Source organism: Rhineura floridana, chromosome 12 (assembly GCF_030035675.1).
Source record: "Rhineura floridana isolate rRhiFlo1 chromosome 12, rRhiFlo1.hap2, whole genome shotgun sequence".
Classification (NCBI taxonomy): Eukaryota; Metazoa; Chordata; class Lepidosauria; order Squamata; family Rhineuridae; genus Rhineura; species Rhineura floridana.
The window spans coordinates 45,399,139-45,411,820 of record NC_084491.1 but is presented as its reverse complement, the minus strand read 5'-3'; the positions used below and the strand labels follow the sequence as shown (position 1 = coordinate 45,411,820).

At 54.9% G+C, this 12,682-nt stretch overlaps 2 protein-coding genes across 19 annotated transcripts in view; one reads left to right on the top strand and one right to left on the bottom strand.

The window, feature by feature from the left end:
* The window catches only part of PHLDB1 (pleckstrin homology like domain family B member 1), a 43,078-nt gene extending 42,259 nt beyond the window's left edge, over positions 1-819 (top strand). For all 17 annotated transcript variants that reach the window (XM_061592852.1, XM_061592868.1, XM_061592867.1 and 14 more), the window contains one exon: positions 66-819. In XM_061592852.1, the coding sequence (XP_061448836.1) occupies positions 66-206 (141 nt within the window). In that variant the 3' untranslated portion in view covers positions 207-819. The remainder of the gene's footprint in view (positions 1-65) is intronic.
* A 1,046-nt stretch (positions 820-1,865) lies between these two features.
* On the bottom strand, positions 1,866-12,637 carry TREH (trehalase). Of its 2 annotated transcripts, XM_061592870.1 has the most exons (16): positions 12,419-12,637; positions 11,922-12,034; positions 9,969-10,069; positions 8,570-8,717; positions 7,797-7,884; positions 7,623-7,723; positions 7,360-7,452; positions 7,038-7,154; positions 6,646-6,768; positions 6,473-6,522; positions 5,792-5,992; positions 5,129-5,346; positions 2,850-2,961; positions 2,583-2,695; positions 2,275-2,328; positions 1,866-2,091 (listed from the first exon to the last, which is right to left on the bottom strand). In XM_061592870.1, the coding sequence occupies exons 1-16, from the start codon at positions 12,497-12,499 to the stop codon at positions 1,957-1,959; spliced, it is 1,848 nt and encodes a 615-aa protein (XP_061448854.1). In that variant the 5' UTR covers positions 12,500-12,637; the 3' UTR covers positions 1,866-1,956. The 2 variants fall into 2 exon arrangements, with proteins under 2 accessions (XP_061448854.1, XP_061448855.1); XM_061592871.1 differs by lacking the exon at positions 2,275-2,328.
* Between the last annotated feature and the right edge of the window lie 45 nt (positions 12,638-12,682).

The following is a 12,682-nucleotide window of genomic DNA, read 5'->3' as shown; positions in this document are numbered from 1 at the left end:
ACTCACACCCTATGGAGGGGCAGCTCAGCTTGCACAGTCAGAGCAGCTTCTCTCTCTCTCGGCAGAGTCCCAACCCCGCCCTCACCTTCTGCGTCAAGACCCACGACCGCCTCTACTATATGGTGGCACCATCAGCAGAGGCCATGCGCATCTGGATGGACGTCATCGTGACCGGCGCAGAAGGCTACACGCAGTTCCTGAACTGATGAGGGGCTGAAATGTGGACCCTGGGACCTGCTGCCTTTTTCATAGCAGGGCAGGGAGGAAGGGGTGCCAGCCAGCCAGCCTTTGCTTGAAGCTCACAGCCCTCCAGGAGGCTGCCCTGGGACTGCTGTGAGCCTCTTCCCAGCACTCCATCACTGCCACAGCTGCAGAAGGGCAACTCCTGTTGCCTGGCCTGGCCAAAGATCTCATGCCCCCACAGCAGAAGTGCGCAGCTCTGCCCGTGCAGCTCCTGTGAAAAGTGCAAGGGCAGCCGGCAGGGGAGGTGCCTGTCTGAGCTTAGCCCAGTTTTCATCCTCCTGCAGCCTGACTGCAGGGGCTGTACGGAGAGAAGTGTTGGGGGTACACTAAATCCACCACCCTGTGCCTTGCTTTTTTTTGGGGGGGGGGAGAAGGATCTAGCACACATACTTTGCCTAGTCCAGTGCTCAAAGTATAGTGTTGCTAGCTGATGGGCCCAGCCCCCCCCAGGGGGGAAGGGCCCCCTCTTTCCACCCTACCATTGCCCAGAAGAGAGGAGGGGTGGCCTCAGTAGTGACTTTTATCTCTTAAAAAAACAACAGCGCCAGCAATTTTGGTGAGGCTGCTTGGAGGGGGGGGGGGGAGACAGACAATAAAGCCTTTTATATAACCAGAGCCTGAACGTTTCTCCATTAAAGGGACCCCTTGGAGGTAGCCCCCTCCCTTTTGCCATCCTGTGGTGGTGTGGAAGAGCCACAGGTTTGCATGTGTGCACCGTGACAGAGGGAGGCTCTGCTGCAGGCCAAGTTCCCTTCTCAGCTGGCCCAGGGCTGATTTGGAGATTACGAGAAACAAGATTCACCTTCTTAGAGCTTTTGAGAGATGCTGGCCAGAACTGTGCCTTCTCCATCACACCAGAGGCCTCCCTGCTCCAGCTATCCCACTGGGCAGCCCACAGACAGGACAGGAGTACAACAGGGTCTGGAAGGCAGAGGGCTTCTGATGCTGGAGGCAATCGGAGTAGCACAGAGCCACCTTGACTACAGTAGCCTCATTGCCATCCTCCGTGAATTTGCCTAATCCCCTTTTAAAGCCCTCCAAGCTAATAGGCCATCACTGCCATAGAGTAACTGTGCTCTGTTTGAAGAAATCGTTCCTTTTGCCTGTCCTGAATCAGGGCTTTGGTGTTATGAGAGAGTAATTTTAACATACTTTTATCCTGTTTCCCCTAAGCTAAAAACCTTTTTACCTAAGGAAGTCCCAGGAGCCTGATGGTGACAGTGGTTGCCCTTGTCTGGACCTTTTCAGCTCCACCCTATGCTGTTTGAGGGACAACAACAGGGAACATAGACAGTATGCAGGTGATCAAAGGCATTGCACAATAGATGGCTCTCATAGGACCAGCAGCACTCCCCAGGGAGCCCTGCTCCGATCCTGCGTCTTTTTGTCATGCTCCAGCACAAATACAAAGCCCAGTAGCTAAGTGGAGCCTCCTTTTTCAGAAGCAGTGTAGCTGTTGCTGGGAAGGCAAGTTTCAGGGATGGACACCTGTTGCCTCCAGGGCCTGCCTAAGTAACCTCTGAAGGAAAGAGGAGGCTGGTGGCCTCCTTGGACCCATCAACGTCTCATCTACCCAAGTTCTTACCAGTTCTTACGATAACATGCAGAGATGCACAAGCGAGACAAGGAAGCTGGCTTTATTCTCTGGGCCCAGGTGTGTATAGCCCAAGCCATGCCCACCCCTGGCAGGAAGCAGGCCCTTGCCCTTCCATCTTATGCCAAGGACAGGGCAAGGCAGGCCCCAATCCAGGGCCAGGCACGAGAGAGTAAGGTGCCTGCTGAGGTGAGGCGGTCGCTGTAGAGATCGAGGAGCTGCAGAGCCACGCCATTGGTCCAGCCGAATCCCTCCTGCAGGGGGAGATGGGAAGGTCAGGCGGGGCCTGCAGCAGCTCTGCTGAGGGCAATAGCAGGAGGACCATCATGGGGCAAGCCACACACTCGTCTCCCTCCAGCCTGAGCTTTGGAGCCCCATAAGTGAGGGGGGATGACACACCAGCTTGTGATTTTGACAGAGAGCGGGACGGTGCTCACCTGTACTTGGTACTCGCCTCCCCCGCCGGGATTTCCATCGCCTTCCACATCGTACTGGAGGAAAAGGAAGGGGCGTCACCCCTCAGTGCAGTGAGATCAAAGGATCTGTGCCCGGGCTTTGCCAATGCCCAGATGAGGTGGAGGGAGGGTACCGCAGCACAGCAGGCCCAGCCAGCGCAGCCTGGAGAGGGCTCTCCCCTGCTCGCCTTTCACCTGGCACGGATGCGGAGGAAGGCACGCCCCTGGCAGGCATCTGCTGGCCTGGCCCGTGGGGAAGATCAGCTGTCAGGGGGCACAGGGGGCATTACCTTCTCAAACATGCCATGGTACCTTTCGTAGACAGCCAGGTTCATGCGGAGCCAGCGCTGGGCCAAGGTGAAAGCCAGCATCTGTGCCCGAGGCAGCGAGGACTTGGCCAGACCTGGGGGCGTTAAGCGCTTCATCAGACTGCAAGCAGAGGCACCAGACCAGGGCAGGGAAGGAGGGGGCACCCACCTCTGCAGCTGGGGGAGGGGCAGATGGTTAACCAGTTGCCTCCCAAAAAGCCCTTTCAAGGTGCTTCCTTTCGTCTGTACCTGCAATCACCAGGTGCTGGAGGGGTGCCCAGGCGTTTGGCAGGTCCCACTGCTGTCCAGCGCGCACCAGGGAGGTGGGCAGCCCATTGGCGTAGGAGAGTGCTGGACTGGCCTGTGGACACAAAGCCACAGTGGCTGGAACAGCAATGACCAGGAGGGCACTTTAAGGCATGATAAAGACAGGGGGAGCGGTGTGTGTGTGGGGGTGATGCAGCAGAGAGGAGTTGCCCATGCAATGCACCCCTGCACTGGAGTAGAGCAAGTCCAAATCCCAGAGGCTCTAGGGAGGCAGAAGCAGAGAGTAAAGGCGAGCTCCTGCTTCCCCCCCCCACTCCACCCAGAGAGACAGCCAGTGCCACACACTTGCCATGCCTGACGCATCTGCCCAGTTTGCCCCTGAACTGGCTGTGGGTCTGCCTGCTGGCGAAGAGGCCAGTTGTTTCACTCGCTCTGATTCACACGCTGACAGGCGCACATGGCCTGCCTGCCCCCTCCCTCCCTCCCTCCCTCCCTCCCCCTCTGCTGCCCCCTGCACATTGGTGCAAGCCCACTGGGGTTTTCTCCTCAACTCCCTGACAGCAGGGCCAGCCCAGGGAAAAGGAGGGAGGTGGTCACCTTGGACATTTCTACAGAGTTTGTTTTAACTCATTTAACAACACTTATATACCGCTTGATTGTAATAAAACCTCAGAGTGGTTTACAAAAACCAAAACCAGTAAAATCATCAGAAAGAGACAGTAAAAACAGGTATTTAAAAACATTCCAAGTTAATTAAAATCAGCTGTAAGTGAGAAGCACATGAACACTCTGATGCTGCCCCCCCCGCCAAGTGCCAGGATGCGGCTGGCTCAGCTGCTTGCTTTTCCTTTTCCCACTGAGTCCCACGCACAGCCCCTTTGGGAAAGGCCCCGGACAGAGGCCAGGTCACACGCACCAGGAGGCACTCTGAGCAGGGGCTGCTCTGCTCCTTGGAGGCACTCCTGTGGCACGGAGGCACGCCTGCGTTTGCTTCCGCAGCAGGGTTGGGTGGAGGGCAGAGCTGTGTCCATGCGCCACGCTCACTGCCATGCACCCCTGCAGCGAGGCAGCTGATCTCCAGTGCAAGAAAGAACATTTTGCCAATACTGAGGAGACATGTGGCTGCCAATGAAGTTGGCATGTCTACAGCAGAGTTTTAAACTGGGTATTGTAGCTGACTATGGAGAGAAAAACACACACAATTATTCAGCTAAGCTGTATTTTATTGCTTTAATTGTTAATATTGTTTGTAATTATTATTTTTTTAGTTACGTGTTAGGAAAACTTCTTGTAAGGCAGTTTACTATCAGGCAGAGCAAAAACATCTATACTGTACAAGTAACATTAAGGAATGAAAGTAAACACAAACATGACGGGCCCCCCCAACTCCCCAAGGGCTGACTGTACCATAGGGGCCAATGCTGTGACCCAACAGCCCTTTCTTAGGAAGACAGAAATCTGGAGGAGGGCAAGTGCTACTTAACCCCTTCTCTGCCAGCAGTTTCTCCAGTCCAAACCTCCTCCTGTTGGGATTCCTTACAAGAGAGCTCTTGCCTGAAAGGACCCAGCAGCTGCCTGAACAGGGACTAGTCTAGTCTGGGGCTCCCAAACGGTGACCCATGGAGCACCAGTGGTCTGTGACCCTCATCCAGGGGGCCTGCTGTGGGCCCACATTCAATATTCACACGGATTTTCAGTTGTATGTTTATGGCTGCTTTTACTTCTTATGCTATATTTTACCGGTTTATATTCTATATTTTAACGAATTCAGCATCTAGCACAGCATATTAAGATTGCTGCAACAGAGCAAAAAAAATTAAGCAGCCCGCCAAGATCATCAGCCATTTTCAAGTGGTCGGTGGGGAAAAACATTTGGGAAGCGCAAAGCCCTCTGAAGGGGGGAAACCCCACGGGCTCCCTGGCAACTCATCCCACCTTTGCTCTTGTGGCTCAGCCTGCCTCTGCTCCCATCAGAGACCCAGAGGGAGCCTCTTGACCAAACCAGCCATACCACTTGGAAGGCTCAGCCGCTTTCCCTCTAGCTTCTGCAGGGCTTGTACTTTCCTTTGAATCTGGCGGCTGCACCTGTCGTGAACCCAAAGTGCCCCCAAGAGAGCCCAGGAGTCCACCTGGTTGCGCAAAAGGGCATTCTCGCTCCTCAGATGCAAAGGACCTGCCTTGCCCCCCTCCACCTTGGTCTTTTGGGGCCAGGAGACGTTCCAGCCCCCCCCATTGCACAGACACCTCCTGCTCCTGCTCACCTCAAGGTAGAGAAGGGCCTTCTCAGAAGTGGCTGGATCCACCCCACATTCCGCCCACAGAGGTGTTAAGTTGGATGGGTAAAAGGCCGCATTGTGCTTCTGGAGTAGGAGGTTGTAGTCCAGCCAGGCCCCAGCACTGTTGCTCCAGAGGACAGCACGAAGCGCAGCTACCCTCTGCTGGTGAGCAGCCTGGAACCAGCTGGCCTTCTCACTGTTCCCTTGAGAGGTGGCAGCAGCATCCGGTTATCTAGCTCCTAGAAACTCTGGGCAGGTGGGCCAACCCTGCTTTGCAGGCTCAGGCTGGATCCTCTGCCTAGCTGAGTACCTATCCCTCCGTCCCTCCCCCCTCCCCCCCTCCCTCACCTTTGCACAGGCCGGCCAGCTGATCTATGCAAAGGTGCTTTAAGTTTTTTTTGGGGGGGGGTAATAGGAAGCCTGCAACACCAATCCTAGAGGTGGGCAACAGGCCCATTTCTTCCCCCCCACACACACATCATTAAGCTATGTCTGGAGAGTGGGACCAGGTCCAGGGGACCATCTGCTCTCCACACACACTCACACACTGGCCAGAGAGGCTCCCATCAGGACAGGGGCTGCGCTGTTCAGGACTGTTGCCTGGTCTGCCAGCTGTTCCCAATGGATGCCCCAACACTGATGCCTCACCTAGAGCCCCGTAGAACGAGGCCAGAAGATGCTCAACTCTGCAAAGGATAGCATTCAAGTCCACTGGGACGACTGCACTGGTCTTGGTGTCTTGCAATGAGGCCTGAAGGGGGGCCGGCCTCTGCAGGAACCAGCGAGAAGAGAAGTCCCAGCCTGATTCAGCTGCGCTCTTCAGCTCTGCCCAGAGCTTCTGCTGGTCTCCTGCATGAAAAACCAGGGGGGGGGGAGAAGACGCTCGCCAAGGGAGAGAGGCAGAGCCACCCCATGCGCCTTGCACAGCCTTCAGTATACCCAGCGAAGGCCAGGATCCAGCCCCACTTCTGGCTGCCCTGGTTCACAAGGGAAGCAATGCCTGGACCCAGCAATCCCTCTGGGCCCCTGGTGGCTGGTGGGGAGCACGAAGGCTTCCTCCTCTGCCCACACGAGCCACAAACTAGCCCACAGGGATGGAAAAGGCAGGAGCTTGCAAGTGTTGCATAGCCAGCCCAACTTTGGGATTGTGGGGCTGAAGTTTGGCCTTGCTGTTTCATAAATCGTTTGCACACATGATTTTCATTGCATTTGGGATTCCTGTGATCTTTGTTGGTTGTTTCCCCACAAACAGCCCCACCATGCCAGGATGTAAGGCCACCTACAGGGAGCCACCAGGTACGCCGGGAGAGGGGTTGGGGGGCTAGTTACCTGCTTCTAGGCCAGCTGCAAGCTCCACATCCTTCCTGTAGGCCTCTGGTCTGGAGGTGGGGAGACAGAAAGGGATGGGGTGGGCAAGAATCAAGTTCTTAGAGGTCACCCCACCACCACCACCAGACAAGAGAAGAGCGTCTGACTGCCCCCCCCCGCAATTCCCACCTCACCTGGGGCCCCCCACCTGGACATCATAGCGATTCAAGGAGTATTCTTTGCCCCCGAAGGACACATTGACAGCCCGATGGTCTTGCCAAAAGCGATACTCAGCCTCCAGGACTTGTAGATTGCTCCTGGGGGGGGGGAGGGAAGACAGTAGCCATAATGAGCAGCTGGACCCAGTGGACAGGATATATCCTGGGAGACACCAGAAGAGGCTTTTGGGAGCAAAGAGGTCCCGCTTGGGCCCAGAGGCCAGAGCGAGGGAAGGAGGGCCATAGTGACCCTTCTGCTGCTACTTGAGCAGGCAGTGCCTCCCCCCCAAAGCAGAAGAGGAGGTACCAACCCCAAACTTTTGGTCATTAGAGTTGGGGGACTGGTTGGAGACAACCAAGGCTCTTACCTCAGGAAGTCTGTGTCGTTTGTGTGCTTCATGTAACTCTCCATCATCAGGGTGAGGAATGGGGGCTGACTCCGGCGCTCATAATAGACCCTTCCTCCATTTGGGATGTGTCCAAATCTGTCGCAAGAAGCAAAACTGGAGCACATGTGCTTACACAGTGCTGCCGGGGGTGGAAAGGTCTCCCGTACATTCCCCCAAACAAGGCCAGACACTTCCAAGGTGGCCCTTCTCATCCTTTGGGAGGCAGCCACGGCAGAAGAGAGAGATCCCGATCCCACCCCCACCCCCACCCCCCCGCGGTCCCTTCTCACAAGACTCTCACTTGTCCACAAGATAGAGGAAATTCTCAATCATGCCCTTGGCTGTGGCCGTCATACCGGACAGGAGCAGCCCCTCAATGACCCAGAAGGAATCCCTGTGGGAAAAGGCCAGGCCTGAGCGGCCGCATCCCTGACATGATGGGACTTGGGTGTATGTGCTTAGGGGGAAAAGTAGCACCAAATGAAAGACTGAAAAGAAGCTGCCGGGGTGGCAGATGCCTCCCTCCCCCCCCAAAAAAATTCCTTGTCTCTACACACTTCTCACCAGTAGTAATATTCGAGGAATCGACCACCAGGCACTATCAGCGGATTGGGCACATAGATCAGGGAATGGCGTTCAGGGCTGTTCTTGACTTCTGGTTTCATCTGAAAAGCAGAGAGGTCAGAGCCTGTGCTGGGCCGCAGCCGTCCCTTGGCCCTGGCAGCTCTTGCGGATTACCTGCCTGCCCAGCTGCCTCCACTTGGCATTCAGCACCTGGGCCCAGGACTGCAGCTTCTTATCTGAAATCCTTTGAAGAAGGGGAGGGCTAGAAAGAGAGAGACCAAAGAGGGCCCGGAAAGGCCAGTGCAGCCGCTTGAGTGGCGCTCCCAAAGAGGAGACTGCTGGAGCCTTGAGGTGCTCCATGAGGGTCCCTCCCACTATTTCCCAAGCCCCCTTAACAGGCCGGCGGGGCCAGACAAGTATTTTCACCTGCCACTGAAAAGATAGCAAGGATGGTGCCAGCCACACCCCTCGGAGGAGGCGGTGGCAGGGATGGGGTGCCACAAGAGAGAGGCCTGTCTCCTGTCACCAACTATCTCATCCCTGAGGTGGCGGCAGGGCAAAAGAAGGGCCTGGGCTTAACACCTGGCAGGGCCACATCCATGGGGGGGAGGGAACAGGGGACCCTTCTAGTAAACTGCTGCCAAGATATTCAGGACTTGATAAGTCAAAGACAGCATTTTGAATTGTACCCAGAGATGCCTGGGTAACTGCTGATGAACTGGCAGTCCCACTTCATCATTAGGATGCTGCATTTTATACTACTGCAGTCATTTCTGCAGCGTCCTAAAAGGCAGCCTCACGTAGAAGACGCAATGAGACTCTTAAGTGCCGGCAGTCCTGATGGCACAGAAGGGGAAGCCATGGCACACTCCGGCTCTTTAACTTCCTCAGCTGTGCAGGGCACAGAGAGGTGGGGGAGAGGTCAGCGTAGAGCAACAGAGCCATACCTGGTGGTCCAATCTGGAGGTTCCCAATTCTCAAGCTCCTGCCCTGGGGGGGAAAACCAACCCTCCACAAACCCCGCCAACTGCTCCTTGGACAAATTCCCACCAGGCGTCTCATTCACCAGCTTCTGGAACTGCTCAAGAACCACCTCTGCAAAGAAGGTAAGACATGTCAGAGCAAACGCCAGGCCCGGCCAGCCAGTGCGAGGGTGATGATGGAGCTAGAGATGGAGGAGGAAGAGCAGGTCCCAGCCTTGACTTGGCTGACATCAACATCAACAAGCTTTTTGCATGGTGTGAACTGGCAGCAAATTATGCCGGTCCAATAGAGGTTTGGTGATTGGCATGGACCACCTCTGCCACCGCAGCAGCAGCCACGTCCACCCAGGCATTTGGGCTCATAACTGGCATTCTGCACACCTGTATGCATTTCCAGGTGTTATACAGTGTTTTTAATTGTTGTAAAGCGCCCAGAGAGCTTCTGCTATGGGGTGGTATACAAATGTAATAAATAATAATAATAATAAAAAGCGGGCACATTCCACACTATGTATATTTCAGACTTTCAAAGCACCAGCAAGCTGTCCTGACTTGTTGCAAAAGCAGGAAATGCTGGTATTCTATAAGCCTTTTGGGGAGAGGCTCTGCCATAGTTAATTAAACAAATTAAACCAGAACTGTCACTAGAAGCTAACATGCTGAAACTGAGGTTATCAGACTTTGGACACATCATGAGAAGACACGATTCATTAGAAAAGACAATAATGCTGGGAAAAACAGAGGGAAGTAGAAAAGGAGGAAGGCCAAACAAGAGATGGATTGATTCCATAAAGGAAGCCACAGACCTGAACTTACAAGATCTGAACAGGGTGGATCACGACAGATGCTATTGGAGGTCGCTGATTCATAGGGACGCCATAAGTCGTAATCGACTTGAAGGCACATAACAATAACAACAACAATTACATGGCCCAAAAAGTAGTAATTACCATTACAAATAATTGGGTGTTAGATCAAATTAAACCAGAACTATCACTTGAAGCTAAAATGTTGAAACTAAGGTTATCATACTTTGGACACATAATGAGAAGACATGATTCACTAGAAAAGACCATAATGCTGGGAAAAACAGAAGGGAGAAGAAAAAGAGGAAGGCCAAACAGAAGATGGATTGATTCCATAAAGGAAGCCACAGACCTGAACTTACAAGATCTGAACAGGGTGGTGTTGGAGGTCACTGATTCATAGGGTCGCCATAAGTCGTAATCAACTTGAAGGCACATAACAACAAGAAACTGCCATAGTGAGACAAGAGGGTCAAGCGGGGGTCATGCACCTCAACAGGCAGGCCCAGCAGAATTCACATGCAAGGGGAGGGGTTGGCTGGGCCTCAGCCATTCACCTGGGCTGTCCTTCAGGGGCATGTCCACAAAGTGCTTGTCGTCCTCAAAGAGCATGGCTTCTTGGACTTGCCTCAGCAGCTCTCCGGTGCAGTAGATCTGACTGGGGGGGGGGGGGGAGCAAAGATGGGAGGGTCAGCTGAGACCACAAGGAGAATCCTCCTGTACTGAAGGGGATGGGACTGGCCTGCCAGGCAGCGGGAGTTTTATTTTCGGCACTGAGTATGGTCACGTATAGATTCTGCCCAGCAGCCGGGCACGTTTTCTAAATGGTGGTTCCCCAATGGGGCCTCCAGGAAAGCCAAGCACCTTCCTGAAGAACACATTCCCATCAGAGGCCCCGAACTGGGAAGGGGGAAAATACACTCCTGGGCATTGGGGGCTTAGGTCTCCAGCGGGCCTCTTACCTGGCCCAGATGCACAGCACTACCAACTGGTCCCACTGCGACTGGCTGGGCAGGAGTAACCCCATTGCACTTGCTTGGCCAGGGACTCCCACAGCTGCCAGCACCTGGGATGCTGCCACCCAGCACCCTATAGCCTGGAGAAGGCTGCTGGACTTGAATTAAAGACTCTTGAGTAGCTGATTATCCGGCAAGTCTGCCCCCACCTGTGGCATGGCAATATTAGCCCCCGACTCGAGAGTGCTGGGGGGCAAATCTAATCATGATACGCAGCACTCTGCCCCATGGAAGCACAGTGTCCCCACCTGACCAGCTTCTTGCAAGCATAAACTCTCATGTGCATGTATGCCAGGGGAACTAATGATTCCAGGGCACAGGAATTTCAAAATGAAGCAGCCTGTCAGTGATTTGAGATCTGCACCCCTAGCCAGACCCTTCATGCCCCACCTCTCCGTTCTACAGCATCGCCCAGATCAGCCTCTGCCTTCCATGTTCTGCAAGAACGGATGATTAAGGCGGACACACAGCTTGCAAAGAGGAAGAGAGGGAGGGGCACTCTTGTCCTCTCCCCCCCAAGAATTGGTTTCTTCGTGCAGCAGCAGTGGGCCTGGCACATTGCCGAAGAGGAGCGATCTCTGCCCGAAGGAGCCTGCAGTCTAACCCTCACCACAGGGAACCGAGGAAGGGCAGAAGCACGAAGTGGCGTGCTTGTTACAGCCAGAACTCGGGCTGTGCCCACAGCTCCTTCCCGAAACAGCGAGGCTGGACGGGGGCAGCAAGGGAGACAGGCCGGCAGAGCGTCCCGAGGGAGGAGCAGGCGGGCCGCGGTCCCAAGAGCGAAGAGCACCGGCGGGAGTGAGTTGGGGCGGGATCCGGCCCGCGCCGGGCTTTAAGGCTGGAGACCAGAGTGCCTGAGGTGGGAGCAATTGGACCGCAGAGACCCGGCGACCGGCTGCAAGAGGGGAGCAGGGCGAGACGCCGCAGACCCTCGGGGAAGCAGCCAGGCGGCTGCACAGGTGCATTGCGGGTCTTGGGGACCAAGACATGCCCGAGCCGAGAGAGGAAAAGGGGGAAACAGGCGTGAAGGGAGAAGTCTGGAATCAGCGGGGGAAGGCCGAGACCACGGACGTTGTTAGCTCCAGCATCGCTCAAGGTGCCAACGTGCTGCTCCAGCTGCTTCCGAGACCAGCAACAAAGGCTCGGAGGCAAGAGCGTTCACAACCCCACCCACGTAGCCCTTCTCCCACTCTGGTAGATGCATCTTGCAGCGTTTTTGGGAACCTTGTTTTTCTCCTGCCATTCCTCCAAGGAAGGCAGTACAGTGCAAATGGCTCTCTGCCCACATTATCCTCACAACAAGCCTGGTAGGTAGGCCAGGGTCAGTCACCCAGTGAGATTCATGGAGAAGGGAATCACCCCACATGCTGGTCCAACTCGACCACCACAGGATCACCTGCCTGTAATTTTAGGGCAGCAACAAGGAGACCTAATACAATGCTGTCCCAGGTAGAACCAACCCCACCCACACCCTCCCCAGAACCGCTCACTCACCTGTCACAGGGTGGTGGAAGGCTGCTTGCCTCAGCCTGGTGCCCTGGCACAACTATGCAGATGCCCAGTAACACCCACCTTGCTAGCACTGGCATCTTGGCAGAATACCTGCTCTAGAGAAAGAAACAAAGAAAGTGGGCCTCACCCACTCGAAAGTCTGCAAAGCAGATCCTGAACCTGGCTGGGCACTATTAATAGGCTGTGGAGGTGTGGCATGAGCCATTCACCAAGGACAGTTGGCTCTGGAAGGAAGGTGGAGTCTGCCCCACAGCCTGGGACAGAAATGTGGGAGGGAAGCAGCTCTCAGTACTAAAGGTCAAGCCTGGCTTCTGCTGTGCACGTGGGGTCCCCAGGGCATTCCTCGTGTGCAATTTCAAAGCACTCCTGCCTGTGATCTACAAAGCAGCTAAGAGCAAGTCCTCTCTGTTCCTCTGGCTCATGTACTCAAGACTGTTTATAAACGTTTTGTCGGCCTTGCGCCTTCTGTTTGCCCCTACCCCAAGATGGGTGTTGCTCATTCCTCCACAAGTGGCACCACCCACCAGAGAAGGCAGCCACCTTGCCACTTGAGGTGCCATCTCATCGGCACAATTCCTTCTTCCTAGGGAGAGTTGCCTGACTGGAGGCGCTCAGCACAGCCAAGCCAGACTCATCAGGCAACTGCAGACTAGAAGCAGGTACAGTACCATTTCTTCCAGGCCTGGCACAAGGCTGTCAAGGTCCTGCGGAGAAGCCTTTGTATTACTGTCATGGAATTAAAT

What these genes read in the sequence shown, in the direction of transcription:
- TREH (XM_061592870.1), bottom strand. Translation starts at nt 12,499, where the DNA reads ATGGCACCTCAAGTGGCAAGGTGGCTGCCTTCTCTGGTGGGTGGTGCC. An exon ending in TGAGCAACACCCATCTTGGG is followed by an intron (nt 12,035 to 12,418) that starts GTAGGGGCAAAC and finishes TTCTTTCTCTAG; the next exon opens with AGCAGGTATTCTGCCAAGAT. An exon ending in CCTCCAGATTGGACCACCAG is followed by an intron (nt 7,885 to 8,569) that starts GTATGGCTCTGT and finishes CTCTCTTTCTAG; the next exon opens with CCCTCCCCTTCTTCAAAGGA.